This window comes from Pongo abelii, chromosome 7 (genome assembly GCF_028885655.2).
Source record: "Pongo abelii isolate AG06213 chromosome 7, NHGRI_mPonAbe1-v2.0_pri, whole genome shotgun sequence".
NCBI lineage: Eukaryota > Metazoa > Chordata > Mammalia > Primates > Hominidae > Pongo > Pongo abelii.
Window position 1 is genome coordinate 105,634,874 of NC_071992.2, and position 19,232 is coordinate 105,654,105.

A 19,232-nucleotide genomic window follows, 5' to 3' on the forward strand; every position below is an offset into this window, starting at 1 on the left:
AATTTTGCTATTTTTCCTATTATTGAGTGTCATGGGTCTGTATATATTGTAGATACAAACCCTTTAGCAGATACATGATGTGGAAATATAGTGGCAAGGCTGCAGCTTATCTTTTTATTTTTTCTTAATACTGTCTTGAAGTGCAAAAGTGTTCAAATTTTTTGAAGTCCAATTTTTAGGGGTTTTTTTTTTAATTTTTTTTTTTTTTTTGAGATGGAGTCTTGCTCTGTTGCCCAGGCTGGAGTGCAGTGGCACAATCTCGGCTCACTGCAAGCTCCACCTCCTGGGTTCACACCATTCTTCTGCCTCAGCCTCCCGAGTAGCTGGGACTGCAGGTGCCTGCCACCACGCCTAGCTAATTTTTTTTTTGTATTTTTAGTAGAGACGGGGTTTCACGGTGTTAGCCAGGATGGTCTCAATCTCCTGACCTTGTGATCTGCCCGCCTCGGCCTCCCAAAGTGCTGGGATAACAGGCGTGAGCCACCATGCCCGGCCCAATTTTCAAGTTTTTTAATGGATTTCATTTTTGATACCATATCTAAAAACTCTGCCTAACCCAAGATCATGAGGATTTTCTCCTATGTTTATATTTAGGTGTATGGTCCATTTCAAGTTAGTTTTTATGTGTAGTGTGATATAAGTATCTAAATTTATCTGTTTCCAGGTGTATATCCAACTGTTTTAGCATCATTTATTGAAAAGGCTATCCTATCCTTTCCCCATTGAATTGGCTTAGCACGTTTGTCCAAAAACAGGTGTTTTTAGATTCTCAACCCTATTCCATTGTTGCTTATGTCTATCTTTATGTCAGTAATAAAAGCTCGTAAAACAGCTGAATGTCATCACTTTGGGGAAAAACTGACTTGAGGCCTTGTACATTAAATGTTAGCATTTCACTTTAATAATTAGAAGCAATCTGAACTCAACCTGTATTTTTTTTCTCTTATGTAGAATGTTTAATAGAACTTGAACCAGTTTTGAGAACATTTGAAGAGATAACTCTTCTTGAAGCTGTTATTCAGCTAAAGAAAACAAAGGTAAGTTGCTAAATGAAATGCTGGAAATTAGAAATTTAAACAACTATATAATATTCATGGAGATTTTTAGTTAAGTGTAGTTTTTAATATATATACTTTACACAGATATAAGCTACAGATTTGGAGTGAGAAAATTTACCAGTGACTATGAATACTACTTTTCCTTTGTCACCAAAAGCTTTTCTATTTCATTCAAATGGCCACCTTCAGATTTTAAAGACATTTCCAGGACTGGGCGTGGTAACTCACACCTGTAATCCCAGCACTTTGAAGGCCAAGGCAAGTGAATCACTTGAGCCCAGGAGTTCGAGACCAGCTGGGCCACATAGCAGGACCCCACCTTTATTTAAAATGTTAAAAAAAAAAAAAAAAAAGACATTTCCAGAACCCTTATATATCAGACGTAAATTTAAAAATGTATAATCACAGCCAGTTGTGTGCAATGAATGCACTGAGCCATTAGAGGCGTTTGTTTGTTTTTTAATGTACATTTATTTTCCTAAAGTTGTAATGCCTAGAGAATAATAGCTGTCTGGGTTCTCACACTTCTCTTTTTATTTAATGTACATTTTTTTCTGAGATTCATTGCCAAGTTTAGCTGTAGAATTTTTATTATATTTGAGACCAAAGTGTGTTTGTGGTTTATTTTTTCATTTTTCCTCTCAAACACTTCATGTTTTATAGACCAAGGTAGCAGTAACAGTTGATATGAATTACCTAGGACAGTTGTATTAAATATTCAGTCTGATTCTTGTGGGTAGGAACAATTGAAGGGACCTATTACTACAGGGTTTGTTTTTTTTTAATATTACTCAAAATTGTTTAAAAAGCAACCACAGCTCATTAGGGCAAGTGCTAAACTATGCTTACTTTGCCCTAATGAACTGTGGTTTGTTAGGGGATATAGGTTTCATTAAATTGTACTTAATATACGATATAAAAACCAGCAGTTAGCCAAACTCTTGGGGTGTGAACAAGTAACATCTACAATTTTTATCACCAATGACATTGCTTGCCTGCCCCTTGTGGGTTGCTGGATCTAGTGACATAACCCTTGGTTTCAAAGGGAAATGCATAAAGGAAGGAACTAAAGAGGAACTGTGTTTTCATTCTTTTAATAACTTTTCACTGGCTCCACCACTTCTGAGTAGGTAGTGTTTTCCAGAGAATACCAATCTCTCTCTTCCTTAATAGATTCAATTTTTTGTTTTGTTTGTTTGTTTGTTTGTTTTTAGTTTTTAAAGACAGGTCTCCCTCTGTCACCCAGGCTGGAGTGCCATGACAGGATCATAGCTCACTGCAACCTCGAAGTGCTGGGCTCAAGCAGTCCTCCCACCTCAGCGTCTCCAATAGCTTGAAACTACAGGCGTGGGCTACCACACTCAGCTACTTTTTAAGTTGCCATATTTTTTCCACTTAGGATTGTTCTTTTTTTAAAAAAAATCTTGTATCAATTCTGTGATACTTATAGGGCAAGAATATCATCTGATTTTTGTAGATAAGATAACTAAGGTACAGTAGTCTCCCCTTATCCATGGGAGATACATTCCGAGACCCTGGTAAATGCCTGAAACCATGGGTAGCACTGAACCCTATGTACATATATACCTATCATACATACATACATACTTTTCCCATGCATATATACCTATGATAAGGTTTAATTTATAAGATAGGCACAGTAATACATTAACAATAACCGATAATAAAGTAGAACAATTCTAACAATATTCTGGCATCACTATTCTTGCACTTTGGGCCATTAGTAGTAAGAGTTGACTTAATTAGTAATAAGAGTTATTTGACCAGCCTAGGCAACATGGCAAAAAAACATAACAAAACAAAACAAAAAATATAGCTGGGTGTGGTGGCACATGCCTGTAGTCGTAGCTACTGAGGGCTGAGATAGGAGGATCACTTGAACCCAGGAGGTAGAGGCTATAGTGAGCTGCCACTCCAGCCAGGGTGACAGAGTAAGACCCTGTCTCAAAAAAAAAAGTTACTTGAGTACAAGCACTGTGATCCTGACAGTTGTTCTGATACTAACAGAGTGGTAGCTTATACAGCATGGATATGCTGGACAAAGGGATGATTCACATCCTGGATGGAATGGAGCTGTAGGTTCATCATACTACTTAGAACTGCATGTGATTTAAAACTTATGAATTATTTCCAGAATTTTACATTTAATATTTTCAAACCACAGTTGAGCAAGGGTAATGGAAACTGCGGAAAGTGAAACCAAGATAAGAGGGGGACTACCGTATAGAGAAGTTAGTCACTTATGTACACCTCACACAGTAAGCTAATGTCAGGGACAACGGTAGAACATGAATTAAATAAGATTCTTCATAAAGAAATTTCTGAGCTAGGTGTGATGGTACATGCCTATAGTCCCAGTTACTCTGAAAGCTGAAGCAGGAGGATCTCTTGAGCCCAGGAGTTCCAGTCCAACCTGGGCAACATACCAAGACCCTGTCTCTTAAGAAAAAAAAAAAAAAAAAAAATTCTGAAAGCCAAAATTAGTAGGGAAATTTGTTTTGAGTTTCCTACATTTTTTCAACTCTTGGAATCAGCTCCTGTAATTTATGTTTTCCTAGGTAATTGGCTTCTAAATCTTGAATAATAAACACTGAATAAACATAGTTTTTCTTCAATTGTTCATTTCTTCTTCGGGACTGATTCACTAGTTCACAAGTAATTTGAATTATCATAACTGATCAGTTATGAAAAACTGTTACTAATTCAAGGATATTGCATTATCAGAAATGTTTTGGCAAATTTTACAAGCAGAGGAAAACCTCACATAACAGAGATAAAACCAAAAACTCATTTTAAAGGGTCATATAACAATATATTTATAGATGTTTATTGAACTGCTGTGTATAAAGCCCTGTGCTAGGTACATTATATACACAGATGAATACGAGTAATTTCCTCCTGAAGTTCCTTAGCCATGTAAATGGAGTATGCAGTCATAAATGTGCATAATGGATGGCTGGGTGTGAATTCACCAGTTTCCAAATTCTGAAGAGTAGTTGACATTATGATGGTCTGGGGAAGAAAATGATTGATAGGTTTGTTTTTAAATCACTGAGTAGTGATGGAAACTAATCCAAGCCTAGCTTATATAGACAGGAATAAATCACTTAATTTTAACATAAAAGAATAGTATTTAAGTAAATCATCTACTCAGCAGCTACCATTTATTGAATGCTTACAATAATGTTTGGGCCTTTTTGCATATATTACTTTTCATTTTCCTCACAGTAGTCCTTCAAAACAGGAATTTTTCTCTCCAGTGTACAGATAAGTAAACTGAGATTAAATCTAATGTCTCACATCAAACAGATGTGGGACTCTAAATCACATCTGATTGGCTCCATGGCCCCGCCATTCCATTATTGACACTCTACCTCCTTTACTTAGTCCAAGCCTCAATCTCTTAACTATAAAATGAAAATAATAATAGTACTTACAGGCACAGTGCCTAAAATGTGGTAAATACTTAATTATAGATAGACATACAATCACACTCCCAAAAATTCCCAAAAATTTATTAAGTACCTAGTTTATACCAGATATTTCATATTTGTAAGCTCAATCTCTAGAACCATCCTGCATGTAGGTATTATTAGATTTCGAGGATGAAGTTCTGAGACACTGAGAGAAGGTAACCAATTAATATGAGCCAGGATTCAAAGTCTGTGTTTCTAAAGTTATTTCCGCTGTTCTACACTGTCTTTTCCTTCAGTTATATGTTATATTCTCAACTCTTTATATTTTCTTTCCATGTATTTTGTACAAACATATAAAATGTGTTAGATTGTATTTTACTTCTATAATTTCCTAATCATCTCCAGTTAAAGTGTATATATATTTATGTATTCATTACAGTTACAGAGTGTTTCAAGTGCCATTCACCTATGTGACAAGAAGAAAAAGGAATTATCTCTGAACATACCTGTAAATCATGGTCCACAAGAGGTAAAAAAAAAAAAAAAAGGTTATATTAAACTCAAAATGTGAGAAGAATTTGAAAAAATCATTTGGTCTAAGTCCTTCTTTTATAGAAGGAATACTAAAGCCCAGGGAACTTTTAGGGTTTGTTTGGTAGCTCATGTCAATCTCCAACTTGAAACCCAGCTCTACTGATTCTCAATTCATTGTTCATCCCATCAAATTACAATTATTGCTTCTTTGTTTGGCATTGAGTTCTGTCCCTGTCATTGTTTTATACAGTAAATGATATCCCAGGGTAGTATGTAGGCAAATCATTGATTACAGTTTTAACACTGTATTTATGCTACCTTGTTCTTACCTCTTATAATAATTAATGAGAGGAAAACATTGCTGCACAGGAAGAAAGATCTCTTTAGTAGCATTCAATCAGACTTATATTAGTCTGAATTAGTAATTTCTTTTAAGAATGTATATGTATGTTCATTTTACAGAATTAGAAAAGTAACATAGATTGAGCATCCCTAATCCAAAAATCCAAAGCACCCCACAGTCCAAAACTTTGAACACCAACATGATGCCACAAGTGGAAAATTCCACACCTGTGTTGGTCTGTTTAGTGTTGCTATAACGAAATACCTGAGGCTAGGTAATTTATAAAGAAAAGAGGTTTATTTGGCTCACAATTCTGGTAGCCAGAAAGTCCAGGACTGGGCAGCTGCATCTGATGAGGACCTTAGGCCGCTTGCACTCATGTTGGAAAGTGAAAGGGGAGCGAGCTATGCAGAGAAATCACATGGTGAGACAGGATGCAGGAGAGTGAAAATGAGGAAGTCAGGTTCTTTAACAGCTTGCTCTCTCAGGAATCCATTCACCACTTCCAGAATGGCACCAAGCTATTCATGAGGGATCTTCCCCCATGACCCCAACACCTCCCATTAAGCCCCACCTCCCAGCACCACTACATTGGGGATCAAATTTCAACGTGAGATTTAGTGGGGACAAACAAACCATATCAAACCATAGCAACATCTGACCTCATATGATGGGCCACAGTCAAAACATTGTTTCACGGGTGGACACGATGGCTCAAGTCTGTAATCCCAGAACTTTGGGAGGCCAAGGTGGGTGGATCACTTGAGGTCAGGAGTTCGAGACCAGCCTGGCCAACATGGCAAAACCCCATCTCTACTAAACATATAAAAATTAGCTGGGCATGGTGGCGTATGCCTGTAATCCCAGCTACTCGGGGGGTTGAGGCAGGAGAATTGCTTGAACGAGCCAAGATCGCACCACTGTAGTCCACCCTGGGAGACTCCACCTCAAAAAAAAAACTTTGTTTCAGGCACAAAATTATTTTAAAATATAGAATTAAGTTACCTTCAGGCTGTGTGTATAAGGTGTATATGAAACATAAATGAATTTTATATTTAGACTTGGGTCCCAACCCCAAGATATCTCATTATATATATACAAATATTCCAAAATCTGAAAAAAATCCAAAATTCCAAACACATCTGGTTCCAAGCATTTCAGATAAGGGATACTCAACCCTTATCTGAACCTTAAAGCATAGTATATCACATTTTTAATCACTTGATGTACAGTATTTCATTTGATCCTTGAGCCCATTCATGCATATTTTTAGATAGACAGTGCAGATAATAGAGCCAAAAACCCGAGAGCCAGAGAGGTTAAATACCTTATTGAAAGTTAGCTAGTGATTCCATGACAGAGCTAGGAGTAAAATTCTCCATTACTTTTTCCATGTTTTCCTGTGCCTCCATGTGGAAGGAACCTGAGGTGCTGAGAACAGGCATTTCTAAATCTGTAGGAGACCAGACTTGCAGATACCAAATTTCTTATTCACTATTCTAGCTACTGGCTGCAGCATCTGAGATCATGTAGAAAATACTGAAAAAATAATTATTTCTAATGTTTCATTATTCCCCTATTTCCCCCATTTGCATTAATTAAGAAAATAAGTTTATCTCTGTTGGTTATTTTATAGATGTATGTGTTTCTTTAATTTTGTAAAGTATAATTTTTAGTAGTTTTGTAGGTTGGCCACAATGGCTCACACCTATAATTCCAGCACTTTGTGTGGCCAAGGCTGGTGCATCACTTGATCACAGGAGTTTGAGACCAGCCTGGGCAACGTAGCGAAACCCCATTTCTACGAAAGATACAAAATTTAGCATGGTGTGGTGGTGTGCACCTATAATCCCAGCTATTCAGGAGGCTGAGATGGGAGGTTCACCTGAGTTCAGGAGGGCGGGGCTGCAGTGAGCCTAGGTTGTGCCACTGCACTCCAGACTGGGCAACAGAGTGAGACCCTGTCTGGAAAAAAAAAAAAAATAGTAGTTTTTATCTTCATTTGTGATAAGCCACAAACAAGAACTATTTAGAAATTAAAGCGCTATAATTTTTATTAACCTAAACCCTTTATTTTTTATTTACTTTAGGAATCATGTGGATCCTCTCAGCTCCATGAAAATAGTGGTTCTCCTGAAACTTCAAGGTCCCTGCCAGCTCCTCAAGACAATGAGTTTTTATCTAGTATGTAGATTTTCCAATCATTATTTACTTGCAAGTTTTCCATTTTCTTTCAAAATCATATTTCTGGCAAGCAGTCATGATTTCTATGGAACTTTAATTTGCATATATAACTCATTTTTTAAAGTGACAGAGTCTAAAGATATGAAAATAGTAGTGTCATATTCAACAAATACATTTAAGTTTTAAGGCATTATGTTTGGCCAGGCGCAGTGGTTCACACCTATAATCCCAGCATGTTGGATGGCCAAGGTGGGCAGATCACCTGAGGTCAGGAGTTTGAGACCAGCCTGGCCAACATGGTGAAACCCCATCTCTATTAAAAATACAAAAATTAGCCGGGCATGGTGGTCGGCACCTGTAGTCTCAGCTACTTCAGAGGCTGAGGCAGAAAGATCGCTTGAACCTGGGAGGGAGGTTGCAGTGAGCCGAGATTGCACCACCACACTCCATCCTGGGCGACAGAGTGAGACTCTGTGTCAAAAAATAAATTTTAAAAAACAGGCATTATGTTAGACACTGCCAGAAAATGTCTGCAAAAAAATCTCTTACAAGAAAAAGGAGAAATGTTTCTAAATAACTATTATATGAGATAGTGATATAAGAGAGACGTGGATCTAGAGCTATGGTAGTACAGTGGAAGAGTAACACTGTACAAAGGACTTTCACAACAACCTTGTGAGAGAAATGTCCTCATTTTACATATTTAAGGACTCTGGATCACATAGCTAGTAGCTGGCACATCTAAGACTTTTGATAAATATTATCATGTCACTCTACTCTACCATGTTGTCATCATGAAATTATTTCTGGCTGAAGGCTGGATCTGTAATTACAAAGGATAGGCATTCCAGGCAAAAGGAACAACATACAGGTACAGAAGCAAGAAAATACAGAGAACAGTGAGTAATTTGGTTTAGCTAGTAAAGAAGGTGAATGAAAGAAGATAAGAGCTAAGTAGATTGGAGTCATATCATCAGGAATTCTAACTTTTAGCTAAACTATTTGGACTTTTTTACTTGGGTAGGAAGCAACTATTGCAATTTTTTGAGCAAGGGAGTGACATAAAATTTTTTACTTTGAGAAGATTCATTCTGGCTGGAATGTGTAGGATATTTTGAAAGGAAAAGGAAACTTGAGATGGGGAGATCAGTTAGGAGACTATTACTGTAGTACCCATGAGAGATTATTAAGAACCGATACAGAGTGAAAGAAAGGAGGGGTGGTATGTGAGATGTTATAGACAACTAGATGATAGGACTTTGTAACTTTTCACTTAGAGGAGCGATGAGAGAAAAAAGAGGTAAAGCCAAATGAATTGTTAAGCCTGGGGACTGGGAGAACATTGGTGCCATTAAAATAAATAGAAGTTAAAACAAGCTGCATGTGGTGGCTCACACTTGTAATCCCAGCATTTTGCGAGGCCAAGGTGGGCAAATCACTTGAGGCCAGGAGTTCAAGACCAGCCTGGCCAACATGCCAGAACCCCATCTCTACTAAAAATACAAAAAAATTAGCGGGTATGGTGGTGCACACCTGTAATCCCAGCTCCTCGGGAGGCTGAGGCACAAGAATCGCTTGAACCCGGAAGGCAGGGCTTGCAGTGAGCTGAGATTGCGCCACTGCACTCCATCCTGAGTGACAGAGCAAGATTCTATCTCAATTAAAAAAAAAAAAAGTTAAAACAAGTTTTAGAGTTAAGACGAATAATTATACTTTTAATTTTTTTTTTTTTTTTTAATTTGAGGTACTAGGAGCACACAAAGGGTTGATGGCCAGAGGGCTTTTGAAAATATAACACTAAGGTTCCTGGCTGGGTGTGGTGGCTCACACCTGTAATCCTAGAACTTTGGGAGGCTGAGACAGGTGAATCACCTGAGGTCACGAGTTCAAGACCAGCCTGGCCAACATGGTGAAATCCCATCTCTACTAAAAATACAGAAATTAGCCAGCTGTGGTAGCATGCAACTGTAATCCCAGCTACTTAAGAGGCTGAGGCAGGAGAATTGCTTGAACCTGAGAGGTGGAGGTTGCAGTGAGCTGAGATCACAACCATTGCACTCCAGCCTGGGTGACAAAAGCAAAACTCCATCTAAGAAAGAGAGAGAGACAGAGAGAGAGAGAGAGGGAGGGAGGGAGGAAGGAAGGAAGGAAAGAAGGAAGGAAGGAAATATAAGACAAAAGTTCAGTGAAGACAGAAAATGTAATTATGTGGATTTGGGAATAGAGGGGATGATTAAGTCCCTGAGGCTGAGTGGGATTGCCAGAAGAGAAACTAGAAAGACAGACATCATATATAGATTTAGAGAACATACTTAAACTTCAGAAGGAGTAAGAAGACACACAGGAAAAATATGGGACTATGTGAAGAAGTAAAATTCTATGATTTATAATTTACATAGGACAGACAATTGCTGACAGAAATTGTAGTGAAAGCATTTCATATAAACCCTTTTTTGTTTTAAGAAATATCTACTTGAAGAATTAGGTTTCTGAACCAGCCTTAATATTAGTGGAAACTAAAGACATTGGAGCCTACCTTCTGTCTGCTCAGATGTTGACATGTTAACCAATAGGAATTTCTAAGGAGTATTCTAACTTGAAGATGTTGTATTTTGTAGGAAAAGCTCAGGACTGTTCTTTTATGAAGCTGCATCACTGTCCTGGAAATCACAGTTGGGATAGCACCATTTCTGCATCTCAAAGGGCTGCATTCTGTGATCACAAGACCACTCCATGCTCTTCAGCAATAATAAATCCACTCTCAACTGCAGGAAACTCAGGTAAATATTTACTGTGAAACACCTTGTAAGTGATGCCATTTACCTTACATATCTGTTTTCAGTGGATTTACCATACAATGAGGTTTATTTGTCTTTATTTCCTCAACATGATAAATACATACCTTCTTAAGTAGGAAAACAAATTCCAGGAGATGGGAATGATGACATGGCCCAAATGGTATTCTATGAACATCTAAATAGGGAGGCAGTGCTAAGAGGAAGTATTAACATATTACTAATGGTAAAGTTATTTTTGTTTATTTAACAGATTTGCAGGTATCTTTTATATTTGAAATAAAATGGACATCAAACAAAACTGAACAAATCCCAGAAGATAGGAATGATGACATAAAGTGGTTTTTGCCCCGTGATTTATACCATAGGAAAAGGCAGTGCCTTTTCTGGGGAGTGAGGGAGAGATGACCCAAATCTCTGAATGTTTCCTGAAAAATGACAGCATTCCCCAAAGTATTGGTGTTCCATATTGGCACAATCATAGGAAAATTAGGTTTTATGCTTTATTTGTTTTTCATGGAATTTTACTTATTGCTATGTATCTGTCCTCACCTTTTAAGTTATTCATTCCTTGTTCTTTTTCAGAACGTCTGCAGCCTGGTATAGCCCAGCAGTGGATCCAGAGCAAAAGGGAAGACATTGTGAACCAAATGACAGAAGCCTGCCTTAACCAGTCGCTAGATGCCCTTCTGTCCAGGGACTTGATCATGAAAGAGGACTATGAACTTGTTAGTACCAAGCCTACAAGGACCTCAAAAGTCAGACAATTACTAGACACTACTGACATCCAAGGAGAAGAATTTGCCAAAGTTATAGTACAAAAGTTGAAAGATAACAAACAAATGGGTCTTCAGCCTTACCCGGAAATACTTGTGGTTTCTAGATCACCATCTTTAAATTTACTTCAAAATAAAAGCATGTAAGTGACTGTTTTTCAAGAAGAAAAGTGTTTTATAAAAGGATATTTATATCTCTGTTGCTTTGACTTTTTTTATATAAAATCCGTGAGTATTAAAGCTTTACTGAAGGTTCTTCGGGTAAATATTAGTCTCCCTCCATGACACTGCAGTATTTTTTTAAACTAATACCAGTAAAAAGTTTGAATTTTGCTACATAGTTCAATTTTTATGTCTCTTTTGTTAACAGAAACCACTTTTAAAGGATAGTAATTATTCTTCTTGTTCATAACAGTGCCTTAAAGTATGATGTATTTCTGATGGAAGCCATTTTCACATTCATGTTCCTCATGGATTATTTGTTACTTGTCTAAGATGCAATTTGATTTTATGAAATATATACCCTTTACCCACCAGAAACAGTACAGAATCCCTGCCCTAAAATCCCAGGCTTAATTGCCCTACAAAGGGTTATTAATTTAAAACTCCATTATTAGGATTACATTTTAAAGTTTTATTTATGAATTCCCTTTAAAAAAGATATTTCAAAGGTAAAACAATACAATATAAAGAAAAAAATAAATATATTAATACCGGCTGTCTGTCCCCATTTTTAACCTCAGCCTTCCCTACTGTCATCAACAACCAAGCTAAATAAAGTCAACAGCCTGATGTGTATCCTTCTGTCCCTTTCTTCCTGCTTATATTTAGAACATATGCTCATTTGGGAAAGGATCTTTCTGCATATTATTATTATAATAATACATCATATGGCAACCTGCTTTTTGCATTTAATAGTACAGCCTTCCAGATCAGATATGGCTCTAACTTACTCTTTTTACTTGCTGCCTAATACCCACAGTTTTTATTTTCTTAATTTGTCCATATCAAATTTAGCCCAAACAATAAAAGTACGGTGTGAGCACTTTTTTGGTTAATGGGTTATATTACTATAGGAGAACTTACAAGGAATAATAGCCCTTCTCTGAAACTGCATAGCAAAGTCAGCAGAAAGTGAGATACAGAATAAATTTGAAAAGATGAACTTTCAAGAAGCAACAGACCCACAACCTGAAAAGTTTGAATAAAAGAAATTAGATGCCATTGAGGCAATTAAATATTAATTAGAAATATAAGTATTTTAATCTCCATTTTAGAGCTTGACATTAACTTGTAGTACCTCTTACTGTGCCTTTCAGAAATATGGAAATTAATAGGGAAAAATGAAAACTAAACATGAGTTATCTATTAAATTTTAAAAAGCATTAAGATGCAAATTTTATTTGTGAAGTAATAAATAGAGAAAAAAATTAGTTTGGAAGCTTTCCCTTTTCTCTATACATACTCTAAAAAGAAATTATTTTGAATATTGATGGCCTCAAATTGACTTTTATACTGATTTCATGAGGTATATCTGGATTGATAAAATGAACTTTGCCCTGTTTTTTATTCTCTGCAAAGATCTAAAAATTCATAGTTTGTGTGCTTTATGGCTATGTGCTTACAGTCACTTTCTCCCACAATTTTCTGTATGGAAGACACGTGTAGTCATCCATCATCACAGCTCTGCAAACTTTTTCTGCATAAATAATAACATGTTGATAAGTAAGAAGATGTTGTCAGGGATTAAGATGAATCTGCAATGAGCTCTCATCATCTCTTCATGGGATTGTTACAATCTCAGCAGTTGGTTTTTATTATAACCCCTATTTAGTAACAGCTACTTAGGGGAAGATGAGACAGATTATGCTGAGTATGACTAGTTAGTGTAGAACAGGGTCTGGCATAGAGTAGGCACTTTCTGAATAACTCTTTAATGAATAGTGTAATGGAATGAAAAAATAGAGAAGGGGAGATGTTTCCTTTAAATCTTATTTCCCAAAATGTAGTGCAAGCACAGCTAGTAGTAAGTGGGATTATTTTAGGTCATATATAGGCTCACCACTAAATGGCATTTGAGTCACTTAGTAAAGGACATTCTTTTCCGTTCTTTTTTGAGCCTTATAATTAAATACAGGAGAATATCTCAAATTTTTGCTAACATCTTTTATACCCCTTGTTAACAAAATGAGAATAGGCTTTAGGCTCAGAACTTCAGAGACTATTTAACAAGAATTTTATGGGTTTTTTTGTTGCATTCTATTTGAAATTTATACTTCTACATATGACAAGTTTTCTGTTTATACTAAAGTTTTATTTCATAATATTTAAATAAAGACAATTTAAGTACTATTAAGTAAATTATAATATAGATAGGACATGAATGTGCCAGCAATCATAGAAGTAGTAAGAAAATGACAGATTAAAATTCAGTCACTCCAGGAAGGGACCTAGTAATTTATTTTTTAACTAGCTAGTACTAGATAATGCTAGAGATGTCATTCCTTGCAGTGCATTTTAAGACAGTGCTACCCAGAAGTACAGTGCACAGACTGGCTACATTTAGCATCACCTATAGCATGTTAGAAATGAAACTTCATGGCTCCTATCTCAGACCGACTGATTCAGTCTCTGGGGGTGAGGTCTAGGAATCTGTTTTAACAAACTCTCCAAGCGATTTTTACTCATGGTAAAGTTCAAGACCCTTTATTTTAAGAAACGCTATAGATCTGTGCATAAAATAATTTCTCTCTAGGTTCACAGATGTGTTTTCATGAAATCTGATTGCCATGTGCCTTCAGAATGTACACTATCTGAGCTGACGTTTGATTACAAAGTTTTACTTTTGTTTTGCATCCAATTTGAATTCTCAAAACAATTTTAATCATGCTTTGAATTTTGGAAAGATAGCTTCATTTAAACATGAAAATCAGATCACTATATTAGAATCTACAACTCAGTTCTTTAGGGAAGAACTTCAGAAGGGGCAAACACTTGAATTATGACAGCAGTAGAGCTGAGCCAATATAAGAGGATTAATACAAGAAGCAAGACTAAATTGTGCTGAAAGTTATACTAAAGAAATTTGCATAACTGTGAAAGATTTGGGTGTTGGAGGAATTGTGTCAAGCAGTGGGGCTGTTTTTTATTTCTCTCTACCATTAAGCTGCCTACCCTCAGCCCCTTCAAATACTTAATTTATGAAGAAAAAAACATGGCCAACTGGGAGAGAAGGAAAATCAATAAACGTTCATATTTAGCCATTCTCACAAACATAAGTTTCGGCCGGGTGCGGCAGCTCACGCCTGTAATCCGAGCACTTTAGGAGGCCGAGGCAGGTGGATCACCTGAGGTCAGGAGTTTGAGACCAGCCTAGCCAACATGGCGAAACTCCTTCTCTACTAAAAATACAGAAATTAGCTGGGCATGGTGGCAGGCGCCTGTAATCTCAGCTACTCGGGAGGCTGAGGCAGGACAATCACTTGAACCTGGGAGGCAGAGGTTGCAGTGAGCCGTGATCGCACCACTGCACTCTAGCCTGGGAGACAAGAGCGAAATTCCATCTCAACAACAACAAAAAAAAGTTAGTAATGTGTTTCTTCAAAATTATACCTCCTTTCTCCCACACAGCCTAGTTCCCAAACTACCTGTTGCTTTTTCTCTCTCTCCACTGGATCATTTCTTTTCAAACACCTTTAAAAATAAAATTTCTTTACTTAACCTATCTATCCTTTTTCATCCTTTTCAAGGAGTTTATTCTACAGGACCTCTATTTTGTTATCTATTTCTTTGTTTAAAATTTGACGTCATGTAATTAATGAATGGGTTGAAAGGAACAAGTGTGCATCTGATGCTTCAAAATCCTCTACTGGAAAGATGTTAATAGACGTTTATCTCATGAGTAAACACTTCCATAGATAAAGGGGGAGCTTATTACCTTGTCAGGCAATTTATTTCATCTCCAGACAGTACTATCCATACTTTCATACACTAATTTAAAAATTGATTTCTGGCCACGCACGGTGGCTCACACCTGTAATCCCAGCACTTTGGGAGGCCGAGGCAGGCAGATCACAAGGTCAGGAGATCGAGACCATCCTGGCCAACATGGTGAAACCCCGTCTCTACTAAAAATACAAAAATTAGCCGGGCGTGGTGGCGTGCGTCTGTAGTCCCAGCTACTCGGGAGGCTGAGGCAGGAGAATCGCTTGAACCCGGAAGGCAGACATTGCAGTGAGCCGAGATCGTGCCACTGCAATCCAGCCTGGGCGACAGAGCAAGACTCCGTCTAAAAAAAAAAATAAAACAATAAAAAATAAAAATAAAAATCGATTTCCTTGTAGTATATATCAACTCATCCTGATTCCAAACCTTGGAATATTTTATAGGGTAAATCTAATCCCTCTTCTATGACAGCATCTTATATATTTCCAAGGAGCTCTTCTATTTCTGGTGATTTTTTTTTTCTGCTTCAGAATAATTCCTACTTTCTTCAGTGGTTATTTAAGTGGCATGGTCTATATTCCTCTCAAAGTATGGTAGCCACAACTAAACATGGTGCTCCTACTCAGGTCTTGCCATCACAGTTGGGATATCTGCTCCCTTATCCTTAAATAAAATGCTAAAGCACTGTTTTATAGTAGTCACATGTCATTGTCAAATTAATATTTAACTACCAGCTAACAAATTCTTCATCTGTACACCTGTGTTGTTTTGCCTTATTTCTCCACTTTTCAAATAGGTAAATTGGATTGTTAGGCCCATATATAACAATTTGCCTTTATCTCTTTTTTTCTTTTTTTTTGAGACGGAGTCTCGCTGTCGCCAGGCTGGAGTGCAGTGGCACGATCTCGGCTCACTGCAACTTCGGCCTCCTGGGTTCAAGCGATTCTCCTGCCTCAGCCTCCCGAGTAGCTGGGATTACAGACACGCGCCAACATGCCGAGCTAATTTTTGTATTTTTAGTAGAGACGGGGTTTCACCATGTTGGCCAGGATGGTCTCAATCTCTTGACCTCATGATCCTCCCTCCTCGACCTCCCAAAGTGCAAAGTGCTGGGATTACAGGCGTGAGCCACTGCACTGGCCTATCTCTATTTTTTTTTTAATTTATCCCTAGTTCCAGTCATTCAATACATTTTTTATCCCTAAATCTGGAATCTTCCAGCTTGTCATCCACAAATTTGACAAACTTGCTTTTTATACTTTCATCCAAGTTACTAATTAAAATGTCGATTGTGCTGAGCCATTCAAGCATGAAGTTTGCAAATTACCACAAGCCTTCTTCCCTTCAATTTGACAAAGCTCATCACTATTTAAGTACAATCATTCATCTAATCACTAATGAATATAATTGGAATATTTTAAAGAGTTTCCTTTTTTAACATAAAAAATATGGAATCTACAAATTTAGCCTACATGGTCTCTATATCTGGGCAGTTTTTTAAAGAATTGGCTTGGTGTTTTCATCGAAAATGTGTGTTTCAATATAAATCCACTTTTTTTGCTACAAGTACATTCAGTTATTAAAATGGGGCATGCCTCTTCTCTTAAAATATTAAATGGATATTGCTCAGGCTCTGCTTATAAAATCTGGTGCAAGACACTCTCTGTCCACCAAAATCCCATGATTTAAGGATGCCAGCCACATAAAGACACTCCAAATTCCACATCTGAAAAAAAAAATACTAAGAAAATTAAAGACTAGACAGAAGATAATTTTAAAATACTTATATAATACCCTTAGAGAGACTTGAGAAAGTTATCTTCAAAACTAGAAGAAATTGTTAAAAAATAGAAACAACTAATGTTCTAGAAATATTTAAACTATGATTCTCATAATAATAACCCAGAACCCATCCATTCTTGAAAACTGTCCTTTTTCTCACCAGCACTCCTAACTTAGGAGTTTGTTAGGGTAGATAACCAGTCCAAGCCTCTAGCTTCCATATCTTTGGTTGATTCCTTTTTGGATGTATTTAGCAACCCTGAGCAAACAGGGAAGCTACCAACAAAATAACTGCAAGTACTTTTCATTGCTAGTTTGAAGTCTCCTGCCCTCACTAAACACATGTTGCTGAGCTTTTGCCTTCTCACTTCTTCCTTCCCACTGTGACTGATGCACTCCTCATCATACTAAGAGATGCTTAGGACTGGCAGGGTGCCCATCACCTTTGTTTCCACCAGTGCCCCTTAGTGGAATGGTACAAAATCTAAAGGGGCAAGAAAAAAATTTTTTGAAAAATTAACTCTTTAGTGTTTTGGGCACAGCCTGATCACAAACACATGATATATATTTTGCATAGGCCTCCCGACAAAGTTAAAGGGACTCAAAATTCTGAATTAATTTCGACCCCAGAAGAGAGTTAATAGTTTTAGAATTTTAAGCTCATTAATCTAACTGAATTCATTCTAAGGAATATGAAAGCTAGTACTGGGAGCCTGGTCCCAAGAAAATGTTTTAATTTTAATTGTTTTTAAATTAGAAGAAAAAAATGAATATATAACAATGAGCAGTTTAGATTACATATATCTTTATAATAATGCAATTGTAAAAAATAATTTTAATATCTTTTATAGAGGACAGAGCCACAAAAGCATAAGTGCCTATGTCAGAGGTGTTTGAACCAGAGCAACTCCATTTTGAATAGGGGCTGAGTAAAATAAGGCTGAACACTACTGGGCTACATTCCCAGGAGGTTAGGCAGACTTAGTCAGGATGAGACAGGAGGTTGGCACAAGACACAGGTCATAAAAACCCTACTGATAAAACAGGATGCGGTAAGGAAGCCAGCCAAAACCAAGATGGTGACAAAAGTGACCTCTGTTCATCTTCACTGCTCATTATATGCTAATTATAATATAATTATAATGCATTAGATTGCTAAGAGATACCCCCACCAGGGCCATGACAGTTTACAAATGCCATGGCAACCTAGGGAAGTTACCTTATATGGTCTAAAAGGGAGAGGAATCCTCAGTTCTGGGAATTGCCCACCCCTTTCCTGGAAAACTCATGAATAATCCACTTCTTATTTAGCATATAATCAAGAAATAACTATAAGTATACTCAGTTGAGCAGCCCATGCCACTGCTCTGTAAATACAGTAGCCATTTTTTATTCCTTTGCCTTCTTAATAAACTTGCTTTCACTTTATGGACTCATCCTGAATTTTTTTCTTGCACAAAGTTCAAGAACCTCTCTTGGGGTCTGGATAAGGACACCTTTCCAGTAACACCTAGGGCCCACGAATGTCCTATTGCAGCTCTGATTGTGAAATGACTTACTTGATGGTAGTCTGAAAAGTTTGCTTGAGACTGTAGCCACAGCAAAAGTTGACCTTACAAACTGGGTCATTCTTGTCACACCCAACTAAAACAGAGCAGTCAGGCCACATACCATTGCTCCAAGAATGTAATTCTCTGCAAGCTTGGCTGCTGAGACTGCCTGCTATAATCTGAAACCAGTTTTATCTAAAGGCTACTGAAACAATCTACTGCACCTCTAAGACTAGTTTTACCCACCACCATCACTCACCAAGGAGCTTGCTAGCTCCCCAAAACCTTACTTGAGCCAATGAACTTTCTAGAGTAGTGGTATGTAATATTTCTCCTTTTTATAAAAGCTCTAACCCTCTCTTTGTTCTTTAGATATACCAAAGACCACCCGGTCTGTGTGGATGCCCCTAATTGCAATTCTTTCTTGCCAAATAAAATATTTTAATTTCAGAGATTCATCTTTATATTTTATGTGACATTGACAGCACTAATCAGACACAGTACTCCAGAAGTGCTAGGATAGGGGGCAAAGGGCAGGGAAACTGAATAGTGGCAGATTGGGCTTGTCCATGTCAGGAAGGACCAGTGGCCCACAACACTAGCATGTAGAGGAAAAAGCAAGTAGAAACACAATGAATACTGCAGGTTAAAGGCATGGCCCTCAGAACTTGAGCATTCTCACCTTTCCACTTGCAAAAAAGGATCCACCTGAAAAAAGGCTGAGATTCAGACTTCCCACCAACCCTTTCAGGTTAGAGCCTGGGCCACATTCAATTTAACTTAGAAACATAAATATATCTGTCTTGTTTCTCAGTGTTATAGGCAAAA

The 19,232-nt window shown here is 37.3% G+C and overlaps 1 protein-coding gene across 2 annotated transcripts in view; it reads left to right on the forward strand.

Moving 5' to 3' along the window:
* The window catches only part of RIPK2 (receptor interacting serine/threonine kinase 2), a 33,550-nt gene extending 21,625 nt beyond the window's left edge, over positions 1-11,925 (forward strand). For both annotated transcript variants that reach the window (XM_002819250.5, XM_054519187.2), the window contains 5 exons: positions 952-1,037; positions 4,935-5,024; positions 7,463-7,556; positions 10,175-10,336; positions 10,937-11,925. In XM_002819250.5, the coding sequence (XP_002819296.3) occupies positions 952-1,037; positions 4,935-5,024; positions 7,463-7,556; positions 10,175-10,336; positions 10,937-11,274 (770 nt within the window). In that variant the 3' untranslated portion in view covers positions 11,275-11,925. The remainder of the gene's footprint in view (positions 1-951; positions 1,038-4,934; positions 5,025-7,462; positions 7,557-10,174; positions 10,337-10,936) is intronic.
* Positions 11,926-19,232: the final 7,307 nt, after the last annotated feature.